This window comes from Pristiophorus japonicus, chromosome 13, assembly GCF_044704955.1.
Source record: "Pristiophorus japonicus isolate sPriJap1 chromosome 13, sPriJap1.hap1, whole genome shotgun sequence".
NCBI lineage: Eukaryota > Metazoa > Chordata > Chondrichthyes > Pristiophoridae > Pristiophorus > Pristiophorus japonicus.
Genome location: NC_091989.1, coordinates 80,252,565 through 80,267,708, shown reverse-complemented (window position 1 = coordinate 80,267,708; position 15,144 = coordinate 80,252,565). Strand labels below are relative to the sequence as shown.

Sequence of the window (15,144 nt, the reverse complement as noted above, 5' to 3'; positions counted from 1 at the left end):
TCCCTTGTCCACTCTATTAATTACATCCTCAAAAAATTCTTGAAGATGTCAAGCATGATTGCCCCTTCATAAATCCATGCTGACTTAAACCGATTCTGTCACTGCTTTCCAAATGCTTTCCTTAATAATTGATTCCAACATTTTCCCCTCTACTGATGTCAAGCTAACTGGTCTATAATTACCTGCTTTCTCTCTCCCTCCATTTAAAAAAAATGGTGTTACATTAGCTACCCACCAGTCCATAGGAACTGATCCCGAGTCAATAGACTGTTGGAAAATGATCACCAATGCATCCACAATTTCTAAGGCCACTTCCTTAAGTACTCTGGGATGCAGACTATCAGGCCCTGGGAATTTATCGGCCTTCAATCCCATCAATTTCCCGCCTAATAAGGATATCCTTCAGTTCCTCCTTCTCACTAGACCCTCGGTCCCCTAGTACTTCCGGAAGGTTATTTGTGTCTTCCTTTGTGAAGACAGAACCAAAGTATTTGTTCAATTGGTCTGCCATTTCTTTGTTCCCCATTATAAATTCACCTGAATCCGACTGCAAGGGACCTACGTTTGTCTTCATTAATCTTTTTCTCTTCATATATCTATAGAAGCTTTTTCAGTCAGTTTTTATGTTCCTGGCAAGCTTCTTCTTGTACTCTATTTTTCTCTTCTTAATTACACCCTTTGTCCTCCTCTGCTGAATTCTAAATTTCTCCCAGTCCTCAGGTTTGCTGCTTTTTCTGGCCAATTTATATGCCTCCTCCTTGGATTTAACACTATCCTTAATTTCCCCTGTTAGCCACGGTTGAGCCACCTTCCCCGTTTTATTTTTACCCCAGACAGGGATGTACAATTGCTGAAGTTCATCCATGTGATCTTTAAATGTTTGCCATTGCCTATCCACCGTCAACCCTTGAAGTGTCATTTCCCAGTCTATTCTAGCCAATTCACGCCTCAAACCATTGAAGTTTCCTTTCCTTAAGTTCAAACCCTAGTTTCTGAATTAACTGTGTCACTCTCCATCTTAATAAAGAATTCTACCATGTTATGGTCACTCTTCCCCAAGGGGCCTCGCACAAGATTGCTAATTTGTTCTTTCTCATTACACATCACCTAGTCTAGGATGGCCAGCTCCCTAGTTGGTTCCTCGACATATTGGTCTAGAAAACCATCCCTAATACATTCCAGGAAATCCTCCTCCACCGCATTGTTACCAGTTTGGTTAGCTCAATTAATATGTAGATTAAAGTCACCCATGATAACTGCTGTACCTTTATTGCATGCATGCCTAATTTCTTGTTTGATGCTGTCCCCAACCTCACTACTACTGTTCAGTGTTCTGTACACAACTCTCACTAGCATTTTCTGCCCCTTGGTATTCCGTAGCTCCACCCATACCGATTCCACATCATCCAAGCTAATGTCCTTTCTTACTATTGCATTAATTTCCTCTTTAACCAGCAATGCCACCCCGCCTCCTTTTCTTTTCTGTCTATCCTTCCTAAATGTTGAATACCCCTGGATATTGAGTTCCCAGCCTTGGTCACCCTGGAGCCATGTCTCCGTAATGTCAATTACATCATACCTGTTAACTGCTATCTGCGCAGTTAATTCGTCCACCTTATTCCGAATACTCCTCGAAAATCTGGCACGTAAATACTTAGCAACACTAGCGATGAGTATCAGTTAAATATGCGAGTAAAATCAAAGATTAACAGATTAAAAAACATAATCGTGAGATTATTTAATCATTTTATAGAAGCAAAATGTTCTTAAACCATCACATCCGAAGGAGAGGTCAATTCCAAGGGATGCATTGCTAAATATTCCATCGCCAAAGACCTTTCCATAATTGGGTTGCTTCAGATTGGCTTCTAACCTGGTCCGAGTAGCATTCTGATTAAATCAGTTTCGCTGCTGCAGGGCTTGTGCATCCCCTCCCTGTAACTGGCATCAGCGGAACAGCTGAGGAGAGGGACACCGAGGTGGAAAAATGTCGACTATATTGTACATGAAGAGCGGGCAAAAAGAAAAGCTGGGGCAAGTTTCCCGGGTGAGTGAGGAGGCACATTTTGAACAGAAGTTCTCTCCTGCTTTTCTCCTTTAAGAGAGCTTTAAACCTGATACTTGTATTTTGACAAGTACTTCTTCAACTTCGCTGGTAAAGGCAGTTCTTGGATCTTTCGGGTTGCTTTGTGGATGTTAATCCGACAGAAGTGTTGCAGGGTAGGGGTCTCGGTGTAGAATGGTTTGGTCAGACAGAGCTGGACAACTCTGTTTCGGAGAGCTAGACACTGGGCGTTCTGAATCGTCCGACACAAGACCACATAGTATTGCACCAGGTGCACCACACTGTCAAACTGCTGGAGCTTTGGTTTCACCAGGATCACCGAGTCCAGTCGGAACTTGCCATCCCGATATTCAATCCGCAGGTTGGTTGGTCCCTGGGCAGTTTTTACAGAGATGGTGAGAAAATAGTCCCGGTGCGAACTGTCTCTCACTAGAAAAGTACCTTCAGAGGCTTCTTTTAACTTCTCATTTGCCTCATTTGCTTTAAGAGCTCCCCAATACCACCCTGCAATAAACAAGAAACATGAAATATAAGTCGTATATTGGTACAGTATTCTCAAACTCCACGCTGTGATACCGACAGAACTTAGCTGTTTATAAAATGTGGATTCAACACATTTCTTTGGATTAATTTTAAATGCTGCTTGTTAGAAAAAGTTTCATTTCGTTTACAGAATATTAAAAAGAAAGACTTGCATTTCTATAGGGCCTTTCATGACCACTGGACATCTCAAAATGCTTTACAGCCAATGAAGTACTTTTGGAGTGTAGTCACTGTTGTAATGTAGGAAACGCAGCAGCCAATTTGTGCACAGCAAGCTCCCACAAACAGCAATGTGATAATGATAAGATAATCTGTTTTTTTGTTATGTTGATTGAGGGATAAATATTGGCCAGGATTCCTGGGATAACTGCCTTGCTCTTCTTCAATATAGTGCTATGGGATCTTTTACGTCCACTTGAGGTCTCGGTTTAACGTCTCATCCAAAAGACGGCACCTCTGACAGTGCAGCACCTCCTCAGCACTGTACTGGAGTGTCAGCCTAGATTTCTTTTGTGCTCAAGTCCCTGGAGTGGGACTTGAACCCATAACCTTCTAACTCAGAGGTGACAGTGCTACTCACTGAGCCACAGATGGTTGCAGACACGTTTAGTGGCAACAGCTGTGTGTGCCGGCTGTGATGTCATTGGCCATTGTGACATAAACAAAACAACTTGCATTTTATATAGCACCTTTAACGTAGTAAAATGTCCCAAGGCACTTCTTCACAGGAGCATTCATAAAGAATGTTGACACATAGGGAGATATTAGGACAGGTGACCAAGAGCTTGGTTAAAGAGATAGGTTTTAGGGAGGGTCTTAAAAGAGGAAAGAGAGATAGAGAGGCGGAGAGGTTTAGGGAGGGAATTCCAGAGTTTGGGGCCAAGGCAGCTGAAGGCATGGCCGCCAATGGTGAAGCGATTGAAATCAAGGGTGTTCAAGAGGCAAAATTAGAGGAGCGCAGACATCTTGGAGGGTTGTAGGGATGGAGGAGATTACAGAAATAAGGAGGGGCGAGGCCATGGAGGGATTTGAAAACAAGGATGAGAATTTTTTAAATCGAGACAAGGAGCCAATGTAGGTCAGTGAGCACAGGGTTGATGGGTAACGAGTTTTGGATGACCTCAAGTTTACATAGGGTAGAACGTGGGAGGCTAGAGGTAACAAAGGCATGGATGAGAGTTTCAGCAACAGATCAGCTGAGGCAGGGCTGGAGTCAGTCCAGAGGTGGAAAAAGTCAGTTTTAGTGATGGCACAGATATGTGGTCGTAAACTTGGGGTCAAATATGGTTGCCAACAGTCTGGTTCAGCCTCACACAGTTGCCAGGGAGAGGGATGGATTTGGTGGCTGGGGAGCGCAGTTTGTGGCGGGGACTGAAGAAATAGGCCAGATTTTGTGGGGGGGGGGGGGGGTGCAATGGGTGGCGAATTGAGTAGAAAAGTGTTTTTTTCCCCCCAGCAGGTGGGGACCCCGCTGTGAACCCACCGCCATTCGCCTTTCCCCAATGTCAGGTCTGCTCAGCACTGATGGACCCCACACCCAGTGGCAGGTTCATAGCAGGGGACCCAATTCAGGTAATTAGTGGCATGTTTAGAGCCACTTAACAATGAATTTCAGCTCACCTGCATTTGACAGTTCACCCACAGGGTCCTCGTTGCTCGGGGCCCATGTCAGTCAAGCTGAGGCAGGAGTTCAGTGGCCATTGAATCAGCTGTTGTACAGCTTCAAACGTGCAGTAACAGCTCCTAACTTACAGATATCTTCCCTCAGCCACAAACTCTTCCTCACTGCATTTCCACAACAGATTCACCATGCTGTAAGTCTTTACTCAAGTCCCCATCCAGTCTGACCTCATTACCTCTCTCACCATTGACAGATCGCTTCTGTCATCTTTACTTCACCTGCCATCTATTCCATCAGCAATCAGCATGGGTACCCTTTAAACTCTCTCACCTTGGTCCTCAGAATCCCACCACGATCAGCCCCAACACCAGCAGCACCAACAAGAACACCATCAACCTTCTCCGCAATCTCCTGATGCTACACAGGACAGAGGGCATCAGCACCCGACCACATTGCTGTCTAGAGATTGCCTCACCATGGCCAGATTAACTTCACTTCATGCCATACACCTTGGCTGCCACATGATGTGCCAGGTTGGCACCACCCCACACCAACACCATAAAGCATCCCTACAATGCCCAATCTCAGGAAATTAATTTCAGAGGCTGGGATGGAGGCAGCAGCGGGTTCGGGACCCGCCACTGACATCACCCGCCACGGACCCACCAAGGGGCGGGGAAAGAACTACGGGTGCGGGGGGATGTCAGGTCAAAGGTAGGCAGCGGCCTTCAGGAGTGTTGTGGAGCTGGGACGTGTGCTGCTGCTCTGCCTGGCTCCACAGCAACTTACAAAAAAAATTACATTTTCTTGGCGGCCACTGAGGTCCGATCCCTGCTCCATTCATCACTGAACAACGCAGCGCTGGTGTCCCGAAACAGCCGTTAAACGCCTCCTTTACAAAGTAAGAGGCCTAACCACAGCATCAGGCAGGCGCCATGACTGGCTATCGTTCCGTTAGGACTGCCCGTTCCAATCCGCAGGGGCATCAGCGTGTTCAGGGCGGGTGTATCAGTCCTGGAAGGACGCGCGGGTGGTGCCCACCCCAATCCGCTGGCAGCACACCGCCACGCCACTCATTTCAGTTCATGTTCAACAAAAGGCACAACAAATGGAATTTTGAAGCTTCAGAAAAGCCTCTCTCACCGGTGTTTGATTGACAGTTAGAAAATGTAAACATTCTAATTGCAGGGGAGGGCTGCTATCCAGGGAGCTGCCATGGTGCATTTATAATGAGACAGTCATCCATGCCACAGATCTTTTAGCCCCAATGCAATGTGCATGGCTGGCTACTAGATGACAAGGGACACCCTCTGATGCCATGGCTCATGACACACCCTGAGAAAGCCCCAAAAACCAGCTGAGCGCTCATACAATGAGAGCCACTCAGTCACCAGGAAATTGAGCAGACTATTGGGGTCCTCAAGCAGATGTTTAGATGCCTTGACCAATCAGGAGGTGCCTTGCAGTACTCGGCAGATAAGATGTCCAGATTCCTGGTGACTTGCTGCATGCTCCATAATCTGGTAACCAGAGAGACCAGCCCGTTATCAGCGGGAATTTGCCAGAGGGTCAAGCTCAGGAGCCACAACAAGAAGAGGGGCAGCAGGAGGAGGAAGAGCTGGAACAGAGGGAGGAGAAGATGGTAGAGGAGGAGGAGGAACAGGAGGAGGAGCAGGAAAATGAGGAGCAGGAGGAGGAAGGAGAGAAGGAGGAACAGGGATAGGAGAAGGAGGAGGGGGAGGAGGAGGAGGAATGGGGGGAGGGACGAGGAGGGGGGGAATGGGGGAGGAGGAGGAGGAAGTGGGTGCAAGGAGCCCATGTATACTGCTCCACAAAAGTTGCGTCTAATCAGCTCCCTCAGTACTGCCGTCCAACAGTGCAGCTCTTCCCGAGTCCTACCCCTCCGACAGTGCAGCTCTTCCTGAGTACTGCCCCTCCGACAGTGCAGCTCTTCCCGAGTACTGCCCCTCTGACAGTGCAGCTCTTCTCGAATAATGCCCCTCCAACAGTGCGGCGCTAACTCAGTACTGCCCCTCCAACAGTGCAGCACTCCCTCAATACTGCCCCTCCGACAGTGCAGCTCTCCCTCAGTACTGCCTCTCCGACAGTATAGCTCTCCCTCAGTACTGCCCCTCCGACAGTGCAGTGCTCCCTCAGTACTGCCCCTCCGGCAGTGCAGATCTCCCTCAGTACTGCCCATCCGACTGTGCAGCGCTAACTCAGTACTGCCCCTCCGACAGTGCAGCACTCCCTCAGTACTGCCCCTCTGGCAGTGCAGCTCTCCCTCAGTACTGCCCCTCTGGCAGTGCAGCTCTCCCTCAGTACTGCCCCTCGGAAAGTGCGGCACTCCCTCAGTACTGCCCATCTGATAGTGCAGAACTTCCTCCGTATAGCCCCTCCGACAGCATATGATAATCATGATAATCATCAATTAGCCCGAAAATTGCGTGCTAAATCCGGACTTTCAAACAGGCGTTTCTTATTGCACAGCACCAAATTAGCGGCTGTTTTCACCCTTTGGCCAAAATAACACCCTTGGACATCCAAATTTGTTAATCCTAGTCAGAGTTTGTGATGCGGGAGCCCCAGCCAGCGTTTCCAGGTCGAGAGCAGCCTAACCAGCGTTCCTCAATGGGACTGCTAGAGACCACTTCAAAAAGATCCCAAAAACTTTGAAAATGTTTACTAGTTTGTGATAGCGAAAGGAGCAGCAGTGCTCCTCCTGGCTCCACCAAACAACTCCACGCCACTACTGTCCCGCCCTCACCCTCCTCCCGATCACCTCACATAACCTGACTTACCTCAGGGCCCTCGGCGCAGGCCAAAATCCTTAAGGCCCCAACAGGCAAGTTATGTCGGGCGCCTGATTTATTCTGATGATGCCTGAATTTACGACAGTGGGTTCTCTCCATTCCCACCCCCCAGCACTGCACACTGGGTTTGGGGCACTAAGGAATTTAGGCCCCATCGTGTGTTTGCTACTATAAGAAACACGCCTGTCATGAAAAGGAAAGGGAGTCATTGCGACTTCAATGGAAATAAAGATCGGGAGAAATGCAAAGAGAGCTACCGATTCGCTATCACCCCCAAAAGTCAAAATTACCCCTAATGTGTCCTCCAGTTTATTAAAGACAGTGACACAGCACATCCACTAGTCATAATATATAAACCCCAATGATTACGACAAAGTGCTAATGATCCTACAAATTTGTTCATAAATCTTCAATTTGATAGCAGGACTGAGTAATGAATGAACTTGATTGCCATACATAGCTACAATGGACATTCATTCAATCATTCATTCATAGAATTTACAACACAGAAACAGGGCTTTCAACTCAACTGGTGTTCATGGTGTATTTGCACTCACAATGCAACAGCTCTACAACTATTTTAAGTAGAACATAAAATCAAGCACCCTCTTTTGGCAAGGGCACCATAACATACAAATCTCCAAATAAAAGTTTGCAGTGAACTTAAACCAATCAAATTAAAATTTGGTTGCCAGGGGTGATGGTGCACTCCAGTGCCCACCACTAGCGGAAGATTGCGATCAACAGTGTGAGAGAAGAGGCGAGGTCCCAGGGGCAGCATGGGCCAGCCCACACTGCGATACGTGTGCGCACTAGGTCCATGCAGCAGAGCAGGTCTCCAGTCATCCTGGTTAACCCTTGCCACTGGACCTAGCTCTGTCAAGCCTGTGTGATGATTGGTGTGCAATGGTCACCACACATTAAAAAAATCCACGCACAGGCATCTTCCACCCCTTCAATTGGAGTTCAGGACTGGAACATCGGGTCCTTCATTGAAACATCTGTGAACTCTCGTGGAAGCAAGTCATCCTGGTTCGAGGGTCTGCTTATGATGATGAGGGCGCCACACGAGCCTCTTCCCACCCTACTTCATCTCACCCTCTCAGCATACCTTTCTTTTCTCCCTCGAGTACTTAGAGTTTCCTCTTAAATGCATCGATGCTATTTGCCTCAACCATTCCTTATGGTAGCGAGTTTCACATTCTAACACACTCTGAGTAAAGAAGTTTCTCCTGAATTTCCTATTGGATTTATTCGTGACTATCCTATTAATGGCCCATTAATATGATGGTCACTAATAAATGCCCCACAAGTGGAAACAGCTTCTCTACGTCTACCCCATCAAAACCATTCAAAATTTTAAAGGCCTCTATCAGGTCATCCCTCGGTCATCTCTTTTCTAGAGAAAAAAGCCCCAGCCTGTTCAACCTTTCCTAATAGTTATAACCTCAGTTCTGGTATCATCCTTGTAAATCTTCTCCAATGTATCGCCTTGTAAATCTTCTCCAATGTATCTCCATCCTTTTTGTAATATGGAGACCAGAATTGTGCACATTCACTCGTTCATTCATATTCATCTTCTTTCATCTGAGAAAAAAAAGCCATTTAAATTTGCTCCATATATATATGAGCTTCTTCTCCATTTAATGAAATTTTTAAAAAAATATTTTACATTCATTCATTCTTCTTTTCCATTAGCCATATCTATTGCTCTCCATAAAAGGCTTCCATTAAGAAGCTTGCTGCAATAATTATACACATACTTTTCTTTTGTCTATAAACTGCTATATCCATCCTCTCCATTTCTGTTCTTTGTTGCTAGGTTACTGTTATAAAAACTTTTTCTAGTCTTTGCTTCCTAGTCCAGACTATTCTCAAGACCTGATTTTCCAAGACTCTGATGTCTTTCACGACAGACAACAGTAGTTGTTCCAATGGCCATGTCAGTCAACTGAGCTTTGCAAATTCACTCTTGAGATGGGAACATCCGAGTTCTCCTCCAATTCACCCACCAGCCTGACTTAGACACATATCATTGTTTCTTGTGACAGGTGGCTCAGTCGGTAGTACTCTTGCTCCTGACTCAGAAGGTTGTAGATTCAAGTCCCACTCCAGACACTCTTACACAGAATCTAAGCTGACACACCCAGTACCATACTGAGGGAGTGCTACAATGTCGGAGATACCGTCTTTTGGATGAAACGTTAAACTTGTCTGCCCTCTCCAGTGGACGTATAAGATCCCATGGCACTATTTCGAGGAAGAGGAGAGTTGTCCCCGAGCCAATATTTATCCCTCAATCAACATTAGTAAAAACAGATCAGTTCATTATCACATTGCTGTTTGTGGGAGCTTGCGGTGTGCAAATTTACTGCTGTGTTTCCTGCATTACAAGTGTAGTCACTGTAAAGCATTTTGGGAAGTCCTGAGGTCATGAAAGGTGCTATATAATTGCAAGTCTTTCTTTCTTTTGTTCCTTCATCATCACTCGGTCAAAACCCAGGAATTCCCTAAAGAGCACTGTTGTAGGAGCAACAAGTTTCTTCCAACCTCCGCAGGGGACACCTGGCAAGTAGGCCAGTCTGCAGCTCCTTCCTGCGTAAAGCAAGTGGCTGATGTTTGCCAGGGGAAAAGCCTTCATCACTTTCCCTGCACTTGTACTTCATTGGCTGTAAAGTGTCTTTGAGACGTCCGGTGGTCGTGAAAGGCGCTATATAAATCCAAGTCTTTCTTTCTTTTTCCCTGGAGAAAGGATACTCCAAATGGAGGACACAGAACATTCACCACATGGCAGGCTTCCCAAGAGTGCAGGGCGTTATGGATGGAACCCATGTGGCCAAGCAGGCTTCTCACAATAACCCCATTTCCATTAGCAGCTAGTCCCTGATTACAACTATGTCTCCCTGTGAGTTAATGCCCATTTATACCGGAGTTATTGTGGAACAACCCACACTACCTGCATTGTTTGAAGATGCTGAGAAAGAAAGACATGCCTTTACATAGCGCCTTTCATGATCTCTGGACATCCCAAAGCACTTTATATCCAATGAAGTACTTTTGAAGTGTAGCTGTTGTTGTAATGTAGGAATTGTAATGAGAGAATTAACTAATGGGGCAGAAATTCCAGCCTCCCGGGTCCTTGGACCCGGGATGGCATCGCAAAAGCCAGTTTTCAGCGCACAATGCGCATGCGCTGAAAATCGACTTTTCCGATCTGAAAAGCTGGAGCTCGACAGATCTTCCATATCTTGGCAGCCAGGACATTTGCACGGGCAAGATTGCAGGATTTACCCATATCTTGCCTGGCAAATGTCCTCAAAACTCTTGCGCCTGATAAAAGCCGGCACATAGCCTACTGTTACAGGCGTAAGAGTTTTAAAATACACAAAAACATTTTAAAATAAAATTATAAAAACACATTTTATTGTTTAAAAACCCTCCCCACTACGGTAAGTTTATTTTAAACCATAATTAAAAAAACTTTTTTAAAAATCGGAAAAATATTTTTTAATAGAATACATAAATAACTAATTTAAATTAATAAAAATACGTAGTGTATTTTTTCTATTTTTTTTATTAATGTTTTGTGTGTTTGGGGGGGGAACTCCAAATTACGGAGTTCCCATTATTATGAATGAGTATATACTTTACCTGATTGGCTGGCCAGAGCCATGTGACTGCAGCTCCAGGCCTGCGCACGTCCTGACGTGCACGTGCTGCGATGCGCAGTCAGTGGAGGCCTCAGGACCGGGAACTAGTGTGGGCGCAGCAGGATAAAGTAAGTGTGCATTTTAAAAATGTTTTTTTACCCAATCGCCTGCGGGAAGCAGCTGACCGGGATTTCTGGGCCAATATACTTTTGGGAGACCGGGGGGCACTCTTCGCAGCCACTGATCCCAATCAAAAGCCCCCATGCTGCAGCACAGCATAGACATGTCAGGGCCCCGAGTTACAACCTGACCAATCAGAGCTATAGCATTGGTGACTACGCCAATTAATTATTAGTCCTGCCTTTATTTCAAGAGATTTCACTTGAAACATAGAAACATAGAAAATAAGTGCAGGAATAGGCCATTCGGCCCTTCGAGCCTGCACCACCATTCAATAAGATCATGGCTGATCATTCACCTCAGTACTCCTTTCCTGCTTTCTCTCCATCCCTTGATCCCTTTAGCCGTAAGGGCCATATCTAACTCCCTCTTGAATATATCCAATGAACTGGCCTCAACAACTCTCTGTGGTAGGGAATTCCACAGGTTAACAACTCTCTTGAGTGAAGAAGTTTCTCCTCATCTCAGTCCTAAATGGCCTACCCCTTATCCTAAGACTGTGTCCCCTGGTTCTGGACTTCCCCATCATCGGGTACATTCTTCCCGCATCTAACCTGTCCCGTCCCGTCAGAATCTTATAAGTTTCTATGAGATTCCCTCTCATCCTTCTAAACTCCAGTGTTGTCCAATAGAAACCTCTGACTAGCCACAGGTGAGGCAACGGCTACACGGTTTTAACCACAGGCACTAATTTTAGTCAAAAACACCTCACACAATGCAGTAAATGTGTTTCACATGTGGATATTTAGGGAACAACAATCTCCCACTATTCAATAACCGAGGAAGTGAAGGACTTACAATGAGCAGTAAACATTCACACACTCTGCTTTTCCTCTCACCATTTTACCAACAAACACACTAAAAGGTTAAAGTTCACTATGCGAATATAAGTATTGAGATCACATGACCATCATCGGTGTCTATTATTTTTATTTACTAATCAGACATGCAATTAACCACATCCCAGATTGTGGTGGGGGGTAAAGACAATGGCTTCGGTCTTCAAGTCCCACTCCAGCGACTTGAGCACAAAAATCTATGCTGACACTCCAGTGCAATGCTGAGGGAGCACCGCACTGTTGGAGGTGCCGAGTTTCAGATGAGACATTAAACCGAGATCGCATAAAAGATCCCATGGCACTATTACAAAGAAGAGCAGGGGAGCTCTCTCCACTGTCCTGGCCAATATGTATCCCTCAATCAGCATCACTGGAAAAAAAACAGGTTATCTGCTCATGATCACATTACTGTTTGTGGGAGCTTGCTGTGCACAAATTGGCTGCCGCATTTCCAACATTACAACAGAGACTACACTTCAAATAGTACTTCATTGGCTGTAAAGAGCCTTGGGACAGCCATCGGTCATGAAAGGCGCTATATAAATGCAAGTCTTTTTTTTCAAAGGCTGCAGACAGGTCGAGAATTATGAAGTAGGATCACTGACTTGCATATCAAATACCTTGATTCCAGAAACAATCCTCGGGTAGCCAATAGGCAAGTTTCAGCTCCACTTAACATGTCAATGAGGCGAGGGAATTTTTGATGCAATTGTTTTTCTGTGATGATTTTCCCCTGGAAACCAGCTGGCTGCCATTGCAACCCATAGAAAGGGATATAGCCCTGGACTGTATCTGTGTGCTGCATTTCCCTCACATAGAGGAAGGAACTCTTTCAAGGAAATAGTTAAAACTCCACTTTAAAAATTGAAAAAATATTGGCCCATCTTAATGTCTGCGAGAGGAAGATATAATAGACGTTATAGTTTGAGATAAGGTAGAATTTGGCTTCGACCACAGCTGGGAACATAATACATTATATCCACCCCTGCTCTCCCTCAATCTGATAGAGCTGTTTTGTTTTAAGGAGAATCTATGTTCATGACTAGAATCGGAGAATTTGGCAGCAGACATCTGTACCTGCTCTCCGAAACAGCTACCGACCTAGCCGCTCAAGTCCCGTTCTCCAGCCATTTGCTATATTCTTAACTTTATCACCCCAATATTTATCCAATTCCCTTCTAAACGTTATTATAAATTCTGCTTCCACCTTTTTTCTGGATAACAGTTTTAAAAAATATAATCTTAGTGCATTTTCACACTAAGTAACCGCCTCCCTCCACAATTCTCGTTTTATTGGGACATTAAGTTTTTCATATGGATTTTAAAAATGAAAATACAATAAATTCGAAGGAAAGACGATTGATTCAAAATATCGAATACACCAGCCTCACCTTTTAAGTCATTTCGGTGACTTTTAACATATTGTTTAATGTTATATAAGAAAATATCAAATGAATGTTTAAAAAACTCTAAGTGAAACTTTTCTACATATTTAGAAAAATGTGAATTCTGAGGCGAGAGTTTCTAACACAGTCACTGCGCAACACCCTTTCCCGGTAAGACTGGGAGAATTTCATAAATAGTGTGTGTTTTGTCGGGGATTTATTTGACAGGGTTTCCAACACAGCTCCTGTTTGAGAGGCACGCCCAGTTTATTGCCACAAACAGCAGCAACAGGCGACGGAAATAAATAGATTTTGCAAATAGCTGTTCAATAAATTCCGCCATAAAAAAAAACAGCGATCTGTTAGATTGGTGCGGAATTTATCCACCCCAATAAGAGCATTAAACTGCAAATAAATTAGTTTTTGAAGGATGGGGTGGTTCTACATTAAAATGGCTCGACTGGTTTGACATTAACCACGCACGCTGTAAAGAGAGCCCTGCGGTACCTGAGTTTCGAAGATCGGCCATGGCGACTGAAATGCGGTCCTGTTCAATATCCACCGCTCCCGAATGTGGCCGGGCTCCCTGCTCAGTCTGAACTGAATGCACGTTGTCTGTTGCCTCCTGGTAAGTCATTAAAATGGGCTCGAAATTCCAGCCAAGCGATGGTCCCGCGTTACCCAAAAGGGCATCAAACAACACGAACCTCCACAGCCCCAATCTTCCTCACACTACCAAGAATTCCATTGGGAGCCACAACTTTTATGTTTACTGAACGACTCGATCGCTGCAAAAAGAAACGAGAGGAAGTGTGAGAGTGTTTACCCGTGTTGTGTGATCACCTGCGGGGCTCCCGCGTTATTGGGCAATGTTGGGGTTAATTCCAGGACAGGGTATTTCACCCACAGGGCGCGGGAGGGAGCCTCACATTCCTCACAACCTCACCTTCCACTCCGTCTCCCAGAGTGGGGAAATACACTTCCGCGGGTCCGGCATCGCCGCTTAATCCGAGGCGGAATGAGTATGAATGATCGAGTCAATGGGTGTGTGAGAGTGAGTGCGAGAGTGGGTGTGTGAATGTGTGTGAGAGAGTGAGTGAGTAAGTGCGTGTGTGAGAGTGTGAGAGTGTGTGTGAGTGAGTGTGTGAGAGTGAATGAGTGAGTGCGTATGTGAGTGTGAGAGTGAGTGAGTGTAAGTGAGAGTGAGTGCGTGTGTGAGAGAGTGAGTGTGTGTGAGTGTAAGAGTGAGGGTGAATGTGTGAGAGTGAGTGAGTGTGAGAGTGAATGAGTGAGTGCGTATGTAAAAGTGAGTGAGTGCAGCAACTTCTGTGGGTCGTTTCTCCCCGCGATCTATTTTCCTGTTGATGTTTTTCTCTCTCTATCCCCTCACCACAATCGGTCAGAAAACACTCTCCTACCAGTGCATGAATTTACACTTGTTAACAACTGAATATAGACATGAAACGAGACGTACAACTAAAGCAACGGTGGAAATGGCCAATGTCAAACACATACCTGTGCGGGATTGGCCTTTACTGCCTTTCAATGTTTCTCTCCCCTGCACAGTTGACCCCCGATTTATCTGTGCGCCCAGGGCCGCGCATTCAATCCAAATGGTCGCTTCTGTTTTGCACTGGGACCAAACAACTGGCAACGTGCGGCTTGGAGAGAGGCTGGGGAGAAGGTGGGGGGAAGGGGAAGGGGCTGGGGGAGAAGGTGGGGGGAAGGGGAAGGGGCTGGGGGAGAAGGTGGGGGGGAAGGGGCTGGGGGAGAAGGTGGGCGGAAGGGGCTGGGGGAGAGGGCAGGGGCTGGGGGAGAGGGCAGGAGCTGGGGGAAAGGGTAGGGAGAAGGGGCTAGGTAGGGGGAAAGGGCAGGGCTGGGGGAGGGGGAGGGGGAGGGGGCAGGAGCTGGGGGAGGGGGTAGGAGCTGGGGGAGAATCACTGTCTAAGGCTGAACTAGACTGTTCACAACCTTGGTGTCATGTTTGACCCTGAAATGAGCTTCCGACCACATATCCGCAGCATAACTAAGACCGGCCTATTTCCAAC

At 46.0% G+C, this 15,144-nt stretch overlaps 1 protein-coding gene across 2 annotated transcripts; it reads right to left on the bottom strand.

The window, feature by feature from the left end:
* Nucleotides 1-1,770: 1,770 nt before the first annotated feature.
* Nucleotides 1,771-14,683, bottom strand: socs2 (suppressor of cytokine signaling 2). Of its 2 annotated transcripts, none has more exons than XM_070896706.1 (3): nucleotides 14,612-14,683; nucleotides 13,604-13,884; nucleotides 1,771-2,569 (listed from the first exon to the last, which is right to left on the bottom strand). In XM_070896706.1, exons 2-3 carry the CDS (start codon nucleotides 13,731-13,733, stop codon nucleotides 2,109-2,111), a joined length of 591 nt encoding a protein of 196 aa, XP_070752807.1. In that variant the 5' UTR covers nucleotides 13,734-13,884; nucleotides 14,612-14,683; the 3' UTR covers nucleotides 1,771-2,108. The 2 variants fall into 2 exon arrangements, with proteins under 2 accessions (XP_070752807.1, XP_070752806.1); XM_070896705.1 differs by lacking the exon at nucleotides 14,612-14,683 and adding an exon at nucleotides 14,043-14,131.
* Between the last annotated feature and the right edge of the window lie 461 nt (nucleotides 14,684-15,144).

Coding starts and splice junctions, on each gene's coding strand:
- socs2 (XM_070896706.1), bottom strand. CDS start 13,733: ATGACTTACCAGGAGGCAACAGACAACGTGCATTCAGTTCAGACTGAG. Junction 2,570..13,603: donor GGCCGATCTTCGAAACTCAG/GTACCGCAGGGC, acceptor TGTTTATTGCAG/GGTGGTATTGGGGAGCTCTT.